Source organism: Martes martes (genome assembly GCF_963455335.1).
Source record: "Martes martes genome assembly, chromosome: 3".
Classification (NCBI taxonomy): domain Eukaryota; kingdom Metazoa; phylum Chordata; class Mammalia; order Carnivora; family Mustelidae; genus Martes; species Martes martes.
In genome coordinates this window covers 104,261,433-104,279,325 of record NC_137890.1, presented here as the reverse complement: position 1 = coordinate 104,279,325, position 17,893 = coordinate 104,261,433, and the positions used below count along the sequence as shown (strand labels likewise).

The window sequence follows — 17,893 nt, the reverse complement described above, 5'->3', positions numbered from 1 at the left end:
CTTTCATCCAAGAAGAGAACACTGAAGTTAGGCAAGATAAAGATTCTATAAGCCTTTCACAGTAAAGCAGACTAGTCCAAGACTTGACCATCTATCTGGGAGTGAGGTCAGCTAAGTAAAAAATTAGACCACAGTTTTAGAAATTGAGACATACCATGGTTATCACAGATCGTGATAGATCTTTCAAGGACAGAAGATTAGGCACCTTTGACTTGGTTTGGAAATAAAGAGCTCCTGACTTCTCTGTAGTGTGTTCTAGCCATTCATCTCCATGTCTATGCTCAACATTCAGATTTCTGTCCCATTAAAAGCTAACAAAACTTGACGGATGACCGTAAAAACCTATATACTGCAGAAATACCCCAATAAGGAGCTCCCCACATGACGCAAAAGGAGAAGGGCAGAGAGAGTGATTTTGGCCATCCTGTTCCTACTGTGTCCACCAGAGTCACACCTTTCCCAGGTAATACTGGATTCCTGTAGCTACGTTCCGATTGATGCGCTACATAATATGCAACATTATTGATTAGGAAACAAGTGTACATTTAGGAGGTTTAAAATTCTGGGGGACCTCTTAAAACTCTTACTGCCCTTTGTGTCCAAATCTGAGATCCATTTCCTCTACTTATTTTTAAATATACCTATAAATTATGAGAATTTTTATACAGTGATACACAGGGCCATGGACATAACACAAACATTTACAAGTACAGTTTCAGATGCAAAGGGGCAAGTGGAACAAATGGGGCTTTGGAGATGCATGAACATGGGTTTCAATCTTTCCTCCATAACTGACAAACTACATGACTTGAGCAGGTTACTTGCTTATTACCCCGCCTGTGAAGTTCTGCTTATGCCTATACTTCATAGTACTATTGTAAGAAGTTACTAAAACACTTCTGCCTCCAACAATTGTGCCTTTGACCAAAAGATGTTCAGCAGTAATTATTCTAACATTTCATCAGTTTACAGATAAAAAGTAGTGCAAGTGAGTTCTCCAAAGACTAGTTCAAAGACCTATAACTTGCCATTGGAAAAGCTAGCTCGAAAGCTCAGATCTTCTGATTTCTTGTGCAGTCTTTTGTATTCCCCATTCTGCCATTTTATAATTTAGCTCTTATTCTCTTATCATAGAACTAATTACTTGATATAACAAATAAGTTTGAATTGTTATAACTATTGGACTGTGCCTGGTCAAGCATACTACACTGATCACATTTTATACAGACACTAAAACTGAAGGCTACCAGCTTATCTTTGCTTAAAAAGAAAAAAAAGAAAGCCAGAAAGATCACAAAGGGGTGGTACTTTGGAGTTAATACAAAATTATTTTTGCATTTTAAGCCAGAGTTGACAGAAAAATTATAGGGCATTTGGGAAACAAAGAATCAGGCTGGTTTAAATAATATAGAAAACATAAACTCATATACACTGAATTAAAAAATACGAAATTGGAAAAAAATCAGTTTGGGATTAATAACATTCTTAGAGTGTTATCAGTCAAATAATAATTATGAATAATTCATGATATGCTAAATTTAAGGAGTTCTACATTCCACTGAACTGATGAAAATTCAACAAAGAACATGACTAATCCAAATATTAAGCTCTTCTATTACAAGCTTTGATCTTTGAAATCTATCTAAAAAGATCCCTTAGTGGAAGCTTAGAATCAGTCTCTCTCTGACGTGAAATAAATTGGATTCAAACTGTTCTGACCTTGAAATCTTTAACACAATTAGAAAGTATATGCCAAGCATCAGGTGTACATTAAAGAGGCAATCCAGACACTTGGAAAATAAAGGAAGAACTCATTTCAAAATCTCTCCCCAGATCAAGGTAGTTCTGTGGATTTGATGGCAGAAGTGTGGCTCGTGGGGGGAGCATCTGGGACATCCAGCACACCAGCGTTTACCTGACAGTCAGCGAATTGATAAACTGCGACAACTGTGTGAATTTTTTGCCTTTGATAAAGAAGTCCGCAGAGAGCCGCAGGTGCTGGAGTCAGACTCCCATGTAACTTGCTTGCCCACTTTAATGTGACTAAATAAACTCTCTCCTCTCATGGTTTCTGCCCCATTGCCACAACAGTTGGAAAAATGAAAGCGCCTCATACAAAAGACAGCTGCTGGCACACTGTCTCAGAAGGGACAAGGTACAGATGCTTTTCGATGATAGCTTCCAACCCTTTCAGCTCCAGAGTTTGGTCTCTTTTAAGAAACACATTCATCTGTGCCATACACTTTTGCTTTTGATTATTGCTGTTTTCTTGTTGCTTTTGGGTTGTGCATGAGGATTAAGGCTGGATCTAAATATGTAATTCTCTCATTTTGGAAACATTACTGTCCGCCTGTGGTGGGGGCGGGTGATGATCAGAGAAGAGTGGGGCTCTAAGATTAGGGCTGGAACTGGACAAGTTTGGAGGCTGTGCGGTAGAATGTAACATAACCAAAGATTCTCTGCAATATCCTGAGGGTGGGTGCTTAGAAATTCTAGGCCCATGTGTTCTATTCTTCTTTGTACCATTCAATTTATTTGTTAAGATTGAAATTGGGTACAAATATAATTACAAAAGTACTGATTTTTAGGTTTTTGTCTGTAGGTCCTGACACAGAGGCTTCAATGTAACAGGTAGTCAAAAAATGCTTGTGAATTGAGTAAGAGCAGCCTCCTAAAGAAAACACCAGTTGTAAGAGCTGTGGCAACTTGTCATTCAGTGTTGACATAAATATCACCTCTTTGGTGGCTTTTCCTCCCCCATCCCTCACTCCATGGCAAACTACTTGATCTCCTTATTATCCATCACATGATCTATTTTGCTTTCATTGTGGATTTCAGTTATTTCTGTGTTTATATCTTCATTTATTTGCTATCTGTCTTGTCATCACCAACTAATTTTCCACTGGAACATTCATTGTATGACATCAGGGAACTCTGTTTGCCTGGGATCCTTTCCGTTCCCTAAAGTGTGGTCTCAGCTGTTGCGAGAACGCCTGACACTCAGAAAGCATCCAATGAATATTTATAAAACATGAATACACTTCAACGGTCCTGCCTTCAAGAACAGACATCTAACTGGCATGGTCACCATATAATTTATTTTTCACATTGCCACTTTTGACAATGAAAGAAGACACTGTTAGGTGCCAGGATAATAGATATAAGCTTCATAAATCTTTTTTGAATGAATTAAGAAACACAGAATACACACACCCTTCGATCACTGGAGGGTCTGACAGATATCAGGATTACGGAATGTATTTTTAAATGTATAATTACATCTGACAATTCAGGAGATCAAGACATCTAAAGATCAAGAAAGGATTCCCAAGAAGATATCCTGATAGACCCTTAGAAACTAGCTAGAGGTGATTTATAACTAGTGCTATATTGAATGTCAATGGATACTATTTCGACGACTTCCAAGAGCTTTATGTAACTTGATTTCTCCAAGTAGTTAACATTCCTTCCCTAGTCCCACTGGTACCTTAGTTCACACAATAACTTCCTTAGGAAATCTTTGATTGCTTCTCTTTGTTTATTATTCTAAGGCTTAGAAAAGGTGAATTTAAGTTCAAACTCTAATTACCTAGAATTCTCCAATAGTGGGATTCAGATTTGGGAAAGTTTTTGTTTGTTTTTGTCTTTCTAATAGACAAACAGGCTGCTGAGTCCATAGCACAACAGAACTGCTTGAAAAATTAAATACTTGAATATTAAACTTACAATTAAGGGTCTTATTTTTAAAGGTAGTGTATTAGTATAACACAGAGATCTGTCATGTTTCATTGACTTGGTACAGTGGCAGAATTAGGACTGCCAGGCAAAAATAATAATAAACAGATCTGTCTCCTTTGCATTGAGCGCATTCTTGGGTAATGGTACCTAAGACGTGTGCATTTAGTTCGAGGGTGAGGAAAATATCCACTGGCACTTTTGGCTGCCTTTGGGCTTGTGATCCAGTATGTGGGTTCTTCCCCTATAATGAAGAACTGCAGGGGCAATGACAGATATTAACTGAAATTCCTCCAATATGTCAGGCACACATATGCTCAAGGGAACTGGGGAGAATTTACCCATGAAGAACCCAAACAGGGTCTTTGGCCCTTCAGACATACAGACGTAACAACTGACTCACTTCTTGCATGAGAAGAGTAGTAGGAGGCAGTAGTGGGTTGATGGTAAGATGCTCCACATAAGGAAAAGTAGCACACACTCAAGGATGACTGAAATACACTGTATGAGAGCAGAGAGAGCCAATGTATCAGAGGAGGGTGACGGGCATAGAGAGGCAGGCATGGGTGAGGTCCCACAGGTCCTGGTGGACCCTGTTTACAGTACAGGACTTCATCCTTTCTCTAGTTTTCCATGCTACCCTTCATCACTGTAAAAAAGAGACCCCTCCCAGAAACCCATAAGGACGAGACTACTGTGTTTATAGCTGTGGAATACCCAGGGTGAGTCACTGCTGGAGAAGGAGCAACCAGTTGTTCTGACAAAAGACATCACTAATGAGAAAACCACCTCTCATTTGTTTGAGCCCGTAGTGAACTCATCAACATACAGTATTATGTCTTTGCTGGTTTATTGTCTTCTGTCCAACTACACTGTAAACTCCATGAGAAGAGGCAAGTGTCTACCTCCACCCACTGCTGCTCCCCAACACATTCAGTGAAAACCAGCACATGGGTATTTGTTTAATGGATTTAAAAGTCCATAAGAAAACAACTGTTCAGATTAGCATTTTAAAAATACACTTAGGGGGCGCCTAGGTGGCTCAGTGGGCTAAAGCCTCTGCCTTCAGCTCAGGTCGTGATCCCAGGACCCTGGGATCGAGCCCCGCATTGGGCTCTCTGCTCAGCAGGGAGCCTGCTTCCCCCCTCTCTCTGCCTGCCTCGCTGCCTATTTGTGATCTCTGTCTGTCGAATGAATAAATAAATAAAATCTTAAAAAAAATAAAAATACACTTAGGCTGTGACTATAATATGTGGGTTTTAAATGGGGTAAAAGGATGAGAAATGAGGTTGGGAGACAGAGTGGCTAAGTCTATAGAATAATACTTAAAAGATCCTAAGGAGTCTCTGATGACCCTCTTCACTATTGGGAGCTACGAAGATGGAGATGGAAATTAACATACAATGTAAACACCCATGATATGTCAGTTACTGTACTAGGTGTTTATATACTTCATATTATTTAATTCTCCAACCAAAAACACCTCCAGTATGCATGAATTCTATTTTATAGATAAAGAAGCTGAGAATCAGATTAAGTAATTTCCCTAAACATCTCCAACTTGAACCTAGATTAACCCAACGTTTAAGTGGATGCCCAACTGGAGACTATACCATGCTGCCAATCAGAATATTTGAGTGAGGAACAGTCAATCACTGAAATCTTCAGATTTTCCATTTGGTTTCCTGAGGTTCTTTACAGGCTCTCAATTGCACAGGAAATGGCATGTCACCACTGGACTTGTGACTCTCATATCTTCATTGTGAGTGATGCTCTTTGCAGAAACAGTTTTCAATTTCCTTAGCCACATTTTTCCTAGTACAGATACTGACTATTGTTTTCAGCTCTGCCCTCCCCAAAATCTGATAGCTGAGTTCACACATGGGCCCCCTTTCCATGCTGCATCTTGCCCCAGTTCCTCAGATAAATCCAACTGAGGCAGAGAATTATCTGTAACTCCAGCAACTCGTTTGGAGGTAGCTTAGAAATGAGCCTCTGTTCTAGTGCCAGTAGTCCAGTCACTTCTAGAAATCTGTCCCAAATATTTTTGTTTGGCAATCAGATCCAGGTCTTGGTGTATCTTCCTCCCATTTTGATTCCATGATTCCTACAACTTGCAATTCTTCCCTTCTCCTCTGCTTAGTGCCTAACCATACAATAAGACTTATCCCTAGGACCCTACTCCAAATATCTGATATCTACCTTGTAATAAGCTAGAATCTTTTTCAGAACCACAGTCCTATCGTAAACCACAGGTCTGTGCTTTCCAATTATTTTCTTGAGCTCTTTTCCAGGGACAAGGTCTTGGGCCCCACTTTAGTCTGGTGCTGGAGTGCTACCTATATATCCATTTGCCTAGCTTCCAAGTATCAATTGCTTTCCTTGCTATTGTATATCATTTGTCCACTGAGATCCTGGAAACTTGTGGTAATGGTTTCTATCTGCTCACTACAGATTTATACTCCTTTTCCTCCATAGTGAACACTGTTTCTGAGAAGTGACTGGCCATCTGGAAACTACATTTGCTGCCTGACCATCTTGCATTGAGCTGGAACATGGCACTAAATTTTGTATAATATGCATGGAAGGGATGTATGCTACTTCCAAAGTGGCCCACCAAACCCTGCATAGAGCCAACTGGAAGGCACCCTCCAGAGACAACTGGTTATGCTACAGTGGTAGATCCTCCATCAACCTGTGTTCTTGACTGACTTTTCTAAAGTGCAAACAACCCTTTTATATGAGTGGAAAAGTAGTCTCTAGTCTGGTATATTAAGCTATTTTGATTTGGGGATTTGTCTGACACAAAATTACTTACAAAAGACATACTTATTCCAAAAACTATGAAGGCCAGTATTTTTTGTTTGTTGAGTGTATGACTTTTTTTTTTTTTTTTTTTTTTTTAAGAAGTGGGTAGCTGGAGAGAGGGGGACAGAGAGAATCTTAAGCAGGTTCCACACCCAGCACAGAGCCCTGAGATCATGACCTGAGCCAAACTCAAGATTTGGATGCTTAACTGACTGAGCTACCCAGGTACCTCGAATTTATGACCTTTTGAAAAAACACTGTTCCACTGGGCTACCAGCTCTTTTGGTGTCTGCCACTGTGGCCAGGTCAGGTTTGCAACCTCTACCTTGACAGAAAGGACTGATACAAAGCAAGTTCTATCTCTCCTCCCCTCTGGGTCAGCCTCACACTGCCTCCACCAACCTGCCAACGTGCCTTATGCCCATTTGTCAAGCTATGGCATCCAGAAAGGTATTTAAAAACCAAACTGTTGGGCACCTAGTTGGCTCAGTTGGTGAAGCAACCGACTCTTGATCTCAGCTCGGGTCTTGATCTCAGGGTTGTGAGGTTCAAGCCGCATATTTGGCTCCACACCGGGCATGGAGCCTAGTTTAAAAAACTAAAATTAAAATCATCATCATCATCATCCAAAGTGTTTACTGGGGACAAACATAGGGAAACCAAATACCTCCATGGCCACAGGTCTTTGAACATTCGGTCCATGCTGTCCACCCCGAGAGCTGACAGTTGACCGCACATTCCACCAGGCAGTGAATGCTCATTCTCTGAGGCTTCTCCAAGTTACGCTGCAGATGGAAATAAAATATGATTTTAATGCAGAAATCCTATCACTGTTCTATCAAATCACCTTTCATGGGAAAAACTTTATTCTATGATAATAATCTTTCTATGTCTTTGTATGGAAAAGTATCTTTCTTATATAAACTGGTGGCAGTTTTAGAAAATGGTTGTCCTAACTTCACAGAATAGAAGTTTGTTGGCCCAAATTTCTTTTTTAAAAAATCCTCAACTATAGAATAGACCTGTAGTTAGGGTACTAGGAAAGCAGACAGTTATAGGACACATCCTCGCTTAGGAAGTACAGAAGCAAGAGGACGCCTCGCTGTTAAATTCAGGTACCTTGCACTTCTGGATGGGCCAAGAGTACAAAGAGAGCACAAAATAAACAGTTATCTATGCTAAAAGTAAATAAATAAATAAATAAGAATAAAAACAGAATTAACAACCCAAATGTGCTCATTAAATAACACATATTAGGTTGAAAACATAACCTAATACTCTAAATCATGAAAAAAAAAATGGTGGTATAGTTTATTTTCCTCTTGTCCTTTCTTAAACCAGCATGGAGGCAAAATCAATAGATTTTTTTAATGGCCAAACTAGAAGAGACCTTCATGAAGGAAAATAAGTCATCTAAGAAACACAAAGGATAATGAAAAATCCTGCTACAGAAATCACAGACTGTGTGCTTATTTAGGAAAACTCTGACATTCAACACATGTTAAATGTTAGCAATGTCCACACCAAGCTAAAATGGATGATTAACACGATTACGTGCTGCATAGGCAATAGAGAAATTACTGCATAGGATCTTCAATCTATTTGAGATATATGGATACTCTAGATAGGTTAATAATTTGGGACTTCTTTAAACTAGTATTCTTTAAATATTTATGGAACATATGGTATTTGAAAAGCAGAGAAACTGATTTTTCTATTACTGAATAGTTTATATTTTACTTTGTATCAAAAGAAAAGATTTATTACATATACCAAATGTAAGATTTTTAACTTATTCGGAATTGCTGTAGATTGGTGATTTATTTTTCCTAAAGCAGACAACTTTTGGGGAAACAGGTTAAATGAAATGTTAAAATCAAGCACTGACACTTGTGAACAGAACTCTGCCCTGTCTTAACTAGTTTTAGAATTTCACCAAATAGGATATCTAATTTTGGATGGCTTGGTCTCAGGGCTATTGTCTATGGCTGTCCTGTTGGTTTAGAGAGCTGTTTTTATACTACTTAATAGGAGAATCCTTCAGTCAGGATAGGGGAGAAAAGTTTGGTTTCGATTTTAATTCCACTTGTGGACTCCACCTGTGTCAGGAGAAATGGGACCAGTTTTCGTTTTGCCAGTTTGTTTAGGAAGCCTCTGTGGAAGCCCGAGTTAACTGACCTTGTATTTTCAAATTATTCCAAAGACTGTGTTGGTGAGTCTACCAGTATGAGGGAACGTGGTCATCCTTATTTCTATTAAATTGTCCCCATAGAGATTTTAAAATGCAACTTCTTTGGAACAGGTTTGACTACAGATTTTGCCCAAGCTCTACATAGTTTATCATAGGGAAGAAAGGAAATATAACATTATAAAAATTCAGAACCCACTAACTGGAACTTGGCAGGGAGGCATTTTAACCTAGGTTGAGAAGAAAAATACAACTATGCCACTTATCTAGCAATCATTTGCTAAACAAATGAACAGCACATTCTAATAACAAGTGTCAGTGTTCATCTTATATGCAAGGCACAGTATTCATATAAGCAAATGAATTACCAGCTTAATACAGAGTCCGATCTAAACATTCAAGTCACTGGATGTGAATAGTTTGTTACTAAGCAAGTATATTTATATATGTTCTTGAAATAACAATAATTTTTTAATGAGTCCTTCTCCTCAAGGCAAAAGGACCTTTCCCAGTCATTTTTGACCAAGTTCAAACTAAGGAGGTATAACTGCCCCATACCAGTTCCCTCTTACTCTAACTGAACCGAAGCTTCAAGAAGCTTCAAGAAGGAATCAGGTTGTCTTTTATATTAAGCATCAAGGTTGCAGCCTAATACTAAGAAACACAAAGCCTCGAATGTGAAATATAAATATAGACCCATTACCTGCTCACACTTGTCCACACCAACTGGCTTGCCGTCACTGCGCACACAGCTCAGAAGGCGGGTCCTGACGCCTCGCCCACAGGTGGCATTTTCACTCAGCTGGCATGTGCTCCACTCTACGGGTAGAGGATCACCACAATGAATTTCAGAATTATGGTCATGTGAGCAGAATACAACAAACCTTTGATTATTTGCATTGGTGAGGAAGGACAGTGTATATATATCTATATACGTGTAACCCTAAAATCATTTGCAGCTGCCTTCAGAGAGCTACCTTCCTAAGTTGCTTTTTAAAAGTAAAGAACTGAATGGTTTTTTAGAGACCATGTCCCTGTTGACTGAAGAGGATGGGAAAGATACTAACTAGGATGGTAGAGGAAAACTAGTTTGGAATCCTCTGTTTGTGGGTGAAAACTGAGAGAAAAGGAACCCAGAAACAATGCTACTGTTTGATGTAACTTGAAAATATTTTCAAGGAATAAATCCAATCATTTAAACCATTTCATACTTCAGTACAGTGGCACTAAGGTGCCTCAGAAAGGAAAGAGAGGTACCTCAGGACTATATGCTTATTACAAAAAATCTACTTTTTTCAAATTATTCTCTCATGAGGGAAGATTTTATAGATTTGAATAGTTGCATTATAAATCAGATAACGGAGTTTGAATGAATTATCCCATAATTAATCTGATTAATTTTTAAAAAGACTTATTTATTTATTTGTTGGGGTGGGGAGGTGGGAAAAGGGAAAGGGAGAGAAAGAGAGAGCCCACAAGTAGGTGGAGTGGCAGGGAGAGAAGCAGACGCCCCGCTGAGCAGGGAGCCCGATGTGGGGCTCAATCCCAGGACCCTGGGATCATGACCTGAACCAAAGGCAAACACTTAACTGTCTGAGGCACCCAGGTGTCCTAATTAATCTGATTCTTAAACCAAACAAAACAAAAACAAAAAAAAAAACTCTTACTTTGCTGTAATTACAAAGAATGCTCTTTGATGATAAACATTGAGAACTTCTTTAAATACATTTTCAGGGGCACCTGGGTGACTCAGTGGGTTTAGCCTCTGCCTTCGGCTCAGGTCATGATCTCAGGGTCCTGAGATCGAGCCTGGAATCGGGATCTCTGCTTGGCGGGGAGCCTGCTTCCCCCCTCTCTCTGCCTGCTGCTCTTCCTACTTGTGATCTCTCTCTGTCAAATAAATAAAGTCTTTAAAAAAATACGTTTCCAATGCTTGATAAGTGATCTACGAGTTTAACAGGAATAGTAAGCCCATGTGTAATAAAATCAGTATTTTATTTTATTTGAGAGAGAGAGAGAGAATGCAAGCTGGCACAAGCGCTTGTGTGCAAATGGGGGAGGGGCAAAGGGAGAGGGAGAGAAGCAGTTTCTCTGCTGAGCCCAGAGTCCTACGCAGGGGTCAATCTTACGATCCTAAGATCACAACCTGAGTCAAAATCAAGAGCTGGTTGCTTAACCGACTAAGCCCCCCAGGCACCCCATAAAATCAGTATTTTAAAGACATGTTCTTCCGGTATAACAAATTATACTGTATTTCTAAAAAACTACTACACAAATCAAGCATCTGAAGCATGTTTAGCTAAAGAAAAAGGACAAATACACTAAGTCATCTTTCACCAATAAGGACAAATGGGCCCCTAGAATTCCCTATAAAGTTTTCTACGTGAGAAATCTCAGTCGTGCCAATGTGACCTCAGTGGGGAACTGGTTTCACAAGAGGCTGCTGCTTTGCCTCTGCTGGCATTGGTGGTTTGGTGGTCAGGAATGAATTCAGTGCCGACATTTAACACGGCTCCACGTTTGGTGGTATTTTGTATATCTGCTCCTGCAGGTAATGACAGGTAGCAAACCAAGGTAACTAAACAGACTGTGGTATTAGGCACTGTGGTACCCACACCTGAGCAGTGGCTGAATAATGAGGGGGGATGGGATTCCCAGTGCCTCTAAAACATCCCTGTCCACTCAGGTCTACCATTTGTCCTCATTGAGACCCAGAGAGCAAAGTATGTCACAAGTTTGAACTTCTTGAAATAACAAAGGCCATAGAAGAGCTAAATTCTATGACAGCATGACTACATTGCTCCCTAAATGGTTAAATTATCCCCTGCTGCATATTTTTCTTGTTTTGGTTTATCATGGCTTAATTCAGCTCTATTTTGAAACTTTACCAAGTCTTTCTAAGCATCTTGAAGTTCATAGATTCCAGGTGGCTTTGCTGAATCTACATGCCAAGAGTGAGCATTTCTTTTGTGAAGGGACACTGGAAATGGCAAATCCTCAGCCTTTCATGCAATATGTTCTCACACTCTACTGTCAGACCTTAATCCCAAGAAAGAAAACACACACACACACATACTCTCTCTCTCTCTCCCATTAGTAAATGTGTCAGTGTTCAGGGGAAATGGCATTGCTGTGGATTTCAACTGTACCTGTTAGATTGTACTGGAACTGGAAGCAATTTTCATTGAGGAGGCAAGGCCGCACCTGTGAGTCTTCAGCACATGTCCTTGAATTCAGTGAGGGTCTTAGCAGATGGCGGGTTCTTCTCTGTGTTGAGTGTGGATCACATGACTGTGAAAATCAAAGGGCAGGCAGAGTTAGAATGGACCCAGAGTTAGTTGGAAAATTATATATGATTATCCGTGTATGTGTAGCCACGTGTACAACAGCTACAGGGAAGAGACAACTGAGGTGTTAAACATAACATTTAGAAACTAAAACCATTCAGTGATTCACTATGAATTGTTTTTTGTTTTTCCCACCTGACAGCTCTTTCTTTTTCTATGTCATGGTGATGGCTACTTTTCTATCTTCCATGTAGAATTGGGCACACAGACACTACTTTCATCAATTTAACACTTTCTGTGCTCTCAAATAGCCTGCCACATAGCAAGAGATAAGTGCATTTTGAATGTTTTAACTGAATGAAAAAAGACCGAGTCCCTTTGCCCTCAGATAGTCTAGCCCAATAGAAATAACTACACAGAACATTTTAATGAGAAAATCATGTTTAAAACCCCAAAACAGGTAGATAAAGAGAATTCTAAAATCATTATTGCCAATATGCCAGAACTTCCTCTTATTTGGGAGGCCCTCTGACCCACAGGGGATGAGCCCCTGCCCGTCATACTGACCTTTCCACAAAACAAATGTATAAATGTGAACTTCAAAGACCTCCTGCAACTATCACTTTGCCCATGGGTCCTCTTCTAGCTTCAGTTCACATAATTCCCTTGAGCCGGGTAAACCTGTCAGCCACATTTCATCCAGCTGCTCTACCCATGGTGAACGTTCAAGCTCCCCCTACTGGAATAATCTTTCAATTGTCCTAAATCCTACCCTCCCGCCCCCCTTCAGAACTCTAATAAAGGCTTTATTGACACTCCTTTAAAAAAAAAAAAAAAAAAAAAAGATTTTATTTATTTATTTAGTCAGAAAGAGAGCGAGTGAGCACAAGCAGGCAAAGTGGCAGGCAGAGGCAGAGAGAGAAGCAGGCTCCCCCTGAGCAAGAAGCCCGATGCGGGACTCGATCCCAGGACGCTGGGATCATGACCTGAGCCGAAGGCAGCGGCTTAACCGACCGAGCCACCCAGCATCCCGACACTCCTTCTTTTAATAAAGATAAGTTTTTCTCTTCCTTCCTGAGCAACTCTCTACCCGTGCTCAGGAATTACTGTATAGGATTTGTTTCTGAACACATACACATACCCATATACTTAAACACTGCACCTGCCCTTATGATATTGCCATTCTTTCTTTATTACCCTGGCTCCTTCCTTCCTTTATAAACTCTTTGAGGGCATGATAGATCATGGTTTCTACTTCCCATGTCAATCTTTAAAAATATTGGTATGTATTTTACATAGTAATTGTTCACTAAATACCATTAAGTAGGTCATAACAACACAATTCCAGACCCCAAATCTAAAGAGGCAATAGATACTTAAACCACAGGAGAAACAAAAGCCTCTGAATTAAGGTCACTAAAGTCGTAATTTCTATATTGGGATATTTATTTTTATTCCTTTTAGTTTTCAGATATTATAGCAAGAACACAACCTGTAAATTGGATCTTGGTTGTTAATCAAAATGATAATATTGGATTGCACTGAAATATGCAAAAAATGCCACAAAATTTTCTGCTAATTTTAAATGTTTAGTAGAGCCACTGAAACACATTTTTTATGAATGTGACTTTATAGTTGGATAATCTGTCAATATTCGTAAACTAATTTTACATTTTAATTGTATCAAATTGTCTTTAGATGGGCCAGTGAAACCTGGTAATTATAGTTAATTATCTGCAAATGAATCCCATGCTAAATCCTTACCAATAATTTATTATTAGTTCACCAATTAGTTTGTTTGTTCTCATAAGAAGGAATAAGAACTTAAATGATTTGCCAATGAAAGAAAAATGAAGGTATCTAGGTAGATATCCCTGATTAGTGTTCTACTGATTTTCTACCTTTAAAAAAAAAAAATCAATTGATGTTGGAACCAAATGAATAAGTGTTAGGATTTATGTACCTGCTTAGTCTAAGCCATCAAATAAAGCAAAAAGAAAATAACACATGCACACATCAAATCATTATGTCACCTTGAACAATTTACTTATGTAGTCTAAATCTTAGCTCCTCATCTAAACCTGAGTGAAAAGAGGTCATGAATGTAACGATGAGATTTGGGAATTTCCTCCCTTAGACGTCATAGTCTATTAGTCTCTAATTCTGCTGGATGTGGTTTTAAAATATTCAGTTGAGGGCACCTGGGTGGTTCAGTCAGTTAAGCATCTGCCTTTGGTTTGGGTCATGATCCCAGAGTCCTGGGATCAAGTCCTGTGTCAGGCTCCCTGCTCACCGGGGAGTCTGCTTCTCCCTCTCCCTGTGCCCCCCGCCCCTGCTTTGGTTTGTGCTCTCTTTCTCTCTCTAATAAATAAAATATTTTAAAAATATTCAGTTGAGCATAATCATTTACAATCATGTATACCTTGGTAATTACTTTCTAGAAATGAATATATTGAAAACCAACACTGCAGCTAACTCTTCTACAAATTTTCTATCCACAAAAATAGACAGGAGAAAGTGTGGGTGACTGGAGTCCACAAACACAATCCAATCTAATCTTAGGCAATATTTTTATGTTCCACTTTTTTAAAAAAAATGCCCTAGCAAATGCTAACAAGTGATAGGTAGGTTAGTGTTTTCTCCTTATTTCTTTCTATTGGCAGTTTATAGGAAGTTCATAAAATAATGACTTGGTCACAAGGAAGAAGGGAGTGGAGCTAAATAAAAAAGAATGGTAAAGGAGGCTTATGTCTGGATGATTTCTTTATTGGATCAAGACTCCTCAAATACAAACCTGGATCTCCTCCCCTCTAGGGTATTTATATAAAGACATATTGTCAACTTTCTAAATGAAGTGAGAAAGTGATGTGTGGATAACTAACCCAAAGTCAACTTTGGATCAATTTTAGTGTAAAGATCAAGGTTATATAGCTAAAGTTTATTTGCTAGTGAAAGAGATGACCAATAAGAACCAGTTAGTCTTTGGTAAATAAGCCCCCTTTATGAGACTAGATTTTCTAACTTATTATCTTTGAAAACCAGCACTTACCTTAAAGTTCAGTCCTTTCTTATGACATTGTGCTTTCATACCTTTTGTTCTCTCCAACAATAGGGCCTTTACCCTTGGACCTAACCTGAATATTGGTATTCAACTGTCAAAATTAAATCAGATATCCCATCTGAGAACCTTCAGTGACTCCCTTGCACCCATAAAAATGGAATATCATCTTTAGTCCACATTTCCCATTGCTTGTACATGTATCAATGTGTGTGCATTCTTTCCCATGGGCTATTTGAAGAGAGTCCATGTCTTAATTTTCTGGGACACTTGTTCCAAGTTTGGCATAAAGAATGTAAATAATAAATACTTGCTATGTGGGATAATTTGGTTCTTCTGAGGCAATAAGATGATATTTCTAAACTACCATTAGTAGACAAATGGTCAACCCTGGACTATGATCATATTGCCAAAATGTAAGGATTCCCCATATATCTGTATATCTGATAAAAAGAGAATGTAATCTTTTTTCTAATTCTCACACATTTTCTATAAATTCTAGATGACAAATCACAAAATAATAGCATCGATCATTAAGTTAATAAAACATATCAACAAATGAGTTTTTATTTACCCAGATAAAGGATGACAGTTAATCTAGATATTTTAAAGAAACCCAAATAAGAATGTATAATTTGATATTTTTCTAATACTTAGCTACTAACAAACACCATTTAATAAAACTGCACATAAACCCAGGTATATGTGCATTTTAGTCATTCAGCATACTTCCTGTCTGGAGATCAGCATAATTTCAAGGTCTGGCCTTGTCAACTCCCACAAGATACAGAAAATGCATACTTTTTGTTGTTATAGAATTTATTTGATCATTCTGAGATAGTCTCTCCTTCATTTCGTTGATTAGTCCCATTGAGAGAAGCTAGAAGACTATTTTTCTCCACATCTCTCATGAGACAAATATGGACATACAATGCCATTGACTTTTCTTATTTGGAAAAATGGTGTAAAAAAGATTTGCAAGATACTATTATGGTGCTTTATAAGAAAATTTTTAATAAAATTAAATTCTGATTCTCTTTTTCCACATCCTTGCCAACACTTGTGTTTTTGATTTTAACCATTCTGACAGGTGTGAAGTAATACTGCATTGTGGTTCTGATTTGCATTTCCCTCATGCTTAGTGATGTTTAGCATATTTTTATGTCTATTGGCCATTTGTATGTCTTTTTTGGAAAAATATCTGTTTATGTCTTGTGTCTGTTCTTTTGATTTTGCATTTTATTTTTTTATTATGTTCAGTTAGTCACTGTATAGTGCATAATTAGTCCTTGATGCAGTGTTCAGTGATTCATTAGTTAAGTATAACACCCAGTGCTCATCACAGCATGTACCCTCCTCAATACCCATCACCCTGTTACCACCTCCCTCCACTCTCCTCCCCTCTGAAATCCCCAGATTGTTTCTCAGGGTCCATAGTTTCTCATGGTTCATCTCCCTCTATGATTTCTACCCCTTTGGATTTTCCTCTCTTCCCCTATGATCCTCTGTGCTATTGCTTGTGTTCTACCTATGAGTGAAATCATATGATAATTGTCTTTCTCTGTTTGACTTACTTAACATAATCCCCTTCACTTCCATCCATGTTGATGCAAATGGTGAGTAGTCACCATTTCTGATGGTTGGGATGGAATAATATTCCATTGTGTATATATACCACATCATCTTTTTTTTTTTTAAAGATTTTATTTATTTGACAGAGATCACAAGTAGGCAGAGAGGCAGGCAGAGAGAGAGAGGAAGGGAAGCAGGCTCCCTGCTGAGCAGACAGCCCGATGTGGGGCTCCATCCCAGGACCCTGAGATCATGACCTGAGCCGAAGGCAGAGGCTTTAACACACTGAGCCACCCAGGCGCCCCCGTACCACATCTTCTTAATCCATTCATCTGTCAAAGGGCATCTTGGCTCCTTCCATAGTTTGGCTATTGGGGTATATGTGCCCCTTCTTTTCACTATGTCTGTATCTTTGGGGTAAATATCCAGTAAGTGCAATTGCTGAGTCATAGGGTAGCTCTATTCTTAACATCTTGAGGAACATCCATACTGTTTTCCAGAATGGCTGTACCAACTTGCAACTTGTTCCCCTTTCTCCACATCCCCACTTACATTTGTTTCATGTTCTGTTAATTTTTGCAATTCTAACTGGTGTAAGGTGGTATATCACTGTGGTTATGATTTGTATTTCTCTGATGGTTAGCGATGTTGAACATTTTTTCATAAAAGACCCCCAATTGCCAAGGCAAGGATGAAAAACAAAAACAAAGCAGGAAGCATCACCTTGCCTGCATTTAAGCTATAATACAAATATAATACAAAGCTATGATCACCAAGACAGCATCGTATTGGCCCAAAAACAGACACATAGACCAATGGAACAGAAGAGAGACTCCAGAAATGGACCCTCAGTTCTATGGTCAACTAATCATTGACAAATTAGGAAAAATTATCCAATGGAAAAAAGACAGTCTCTTCAATAACTGGTGCTGGGAAACCTGGACAGCTACATATAGAAGAATGAAATGGACCATTCCCTTACACCAAACACAAAGATAAACTCAGAACAGATGAAAGACCTTAATGTGAGACAAGATCCAACAAAATCCTAGAGGAGAACAAAGGCAGTTAGCTCTTTGACATTGGCCATAGTATTCTTTCAAGACACGTCTCCAAAGGCGAATGAAACAAAAGCAAAAATGAACTTTTGGAACTTTATCAAAATAAAAGTCTTCTGCACAGCAAAGGAAGTAGTCAACAAAACTAAGAGGCAGCCCACAGAATGGCAGAAGATATTTGCAAATG

General features: G+C 38.9%; 1 protein-coding gene across 1 annotated transcript in view; it reads right to left on the bottom strand.

Moving 5' to 3' along the window:
- THSD7B (thrombospondin type 1 domain containing 7B) overlaps positions 1-17,893 on the bottom strand; it is a gene marked incomplete at both ends in the record, with an annotated part of 715,794 nt that overhangs the window by 29,898 nt on the left and 668,003 nt on the right. The window contains 3 exons of the mRNA XM_080799662.1: positions 7,211-7,328; positions 9,435-9,550; positions 11,881-12,022. Coding sequence (XP_080655788.1) covers positions 7,211-7,328; positions 9,435-9,550; positions 11,881-12,022 — 376 coding nt within the window. The remainder of the gene's footprint in view (positions 1-7,210; positions 7,329-9,434; positions 9,551-11,880; positions 12,023-17,893) is intronic.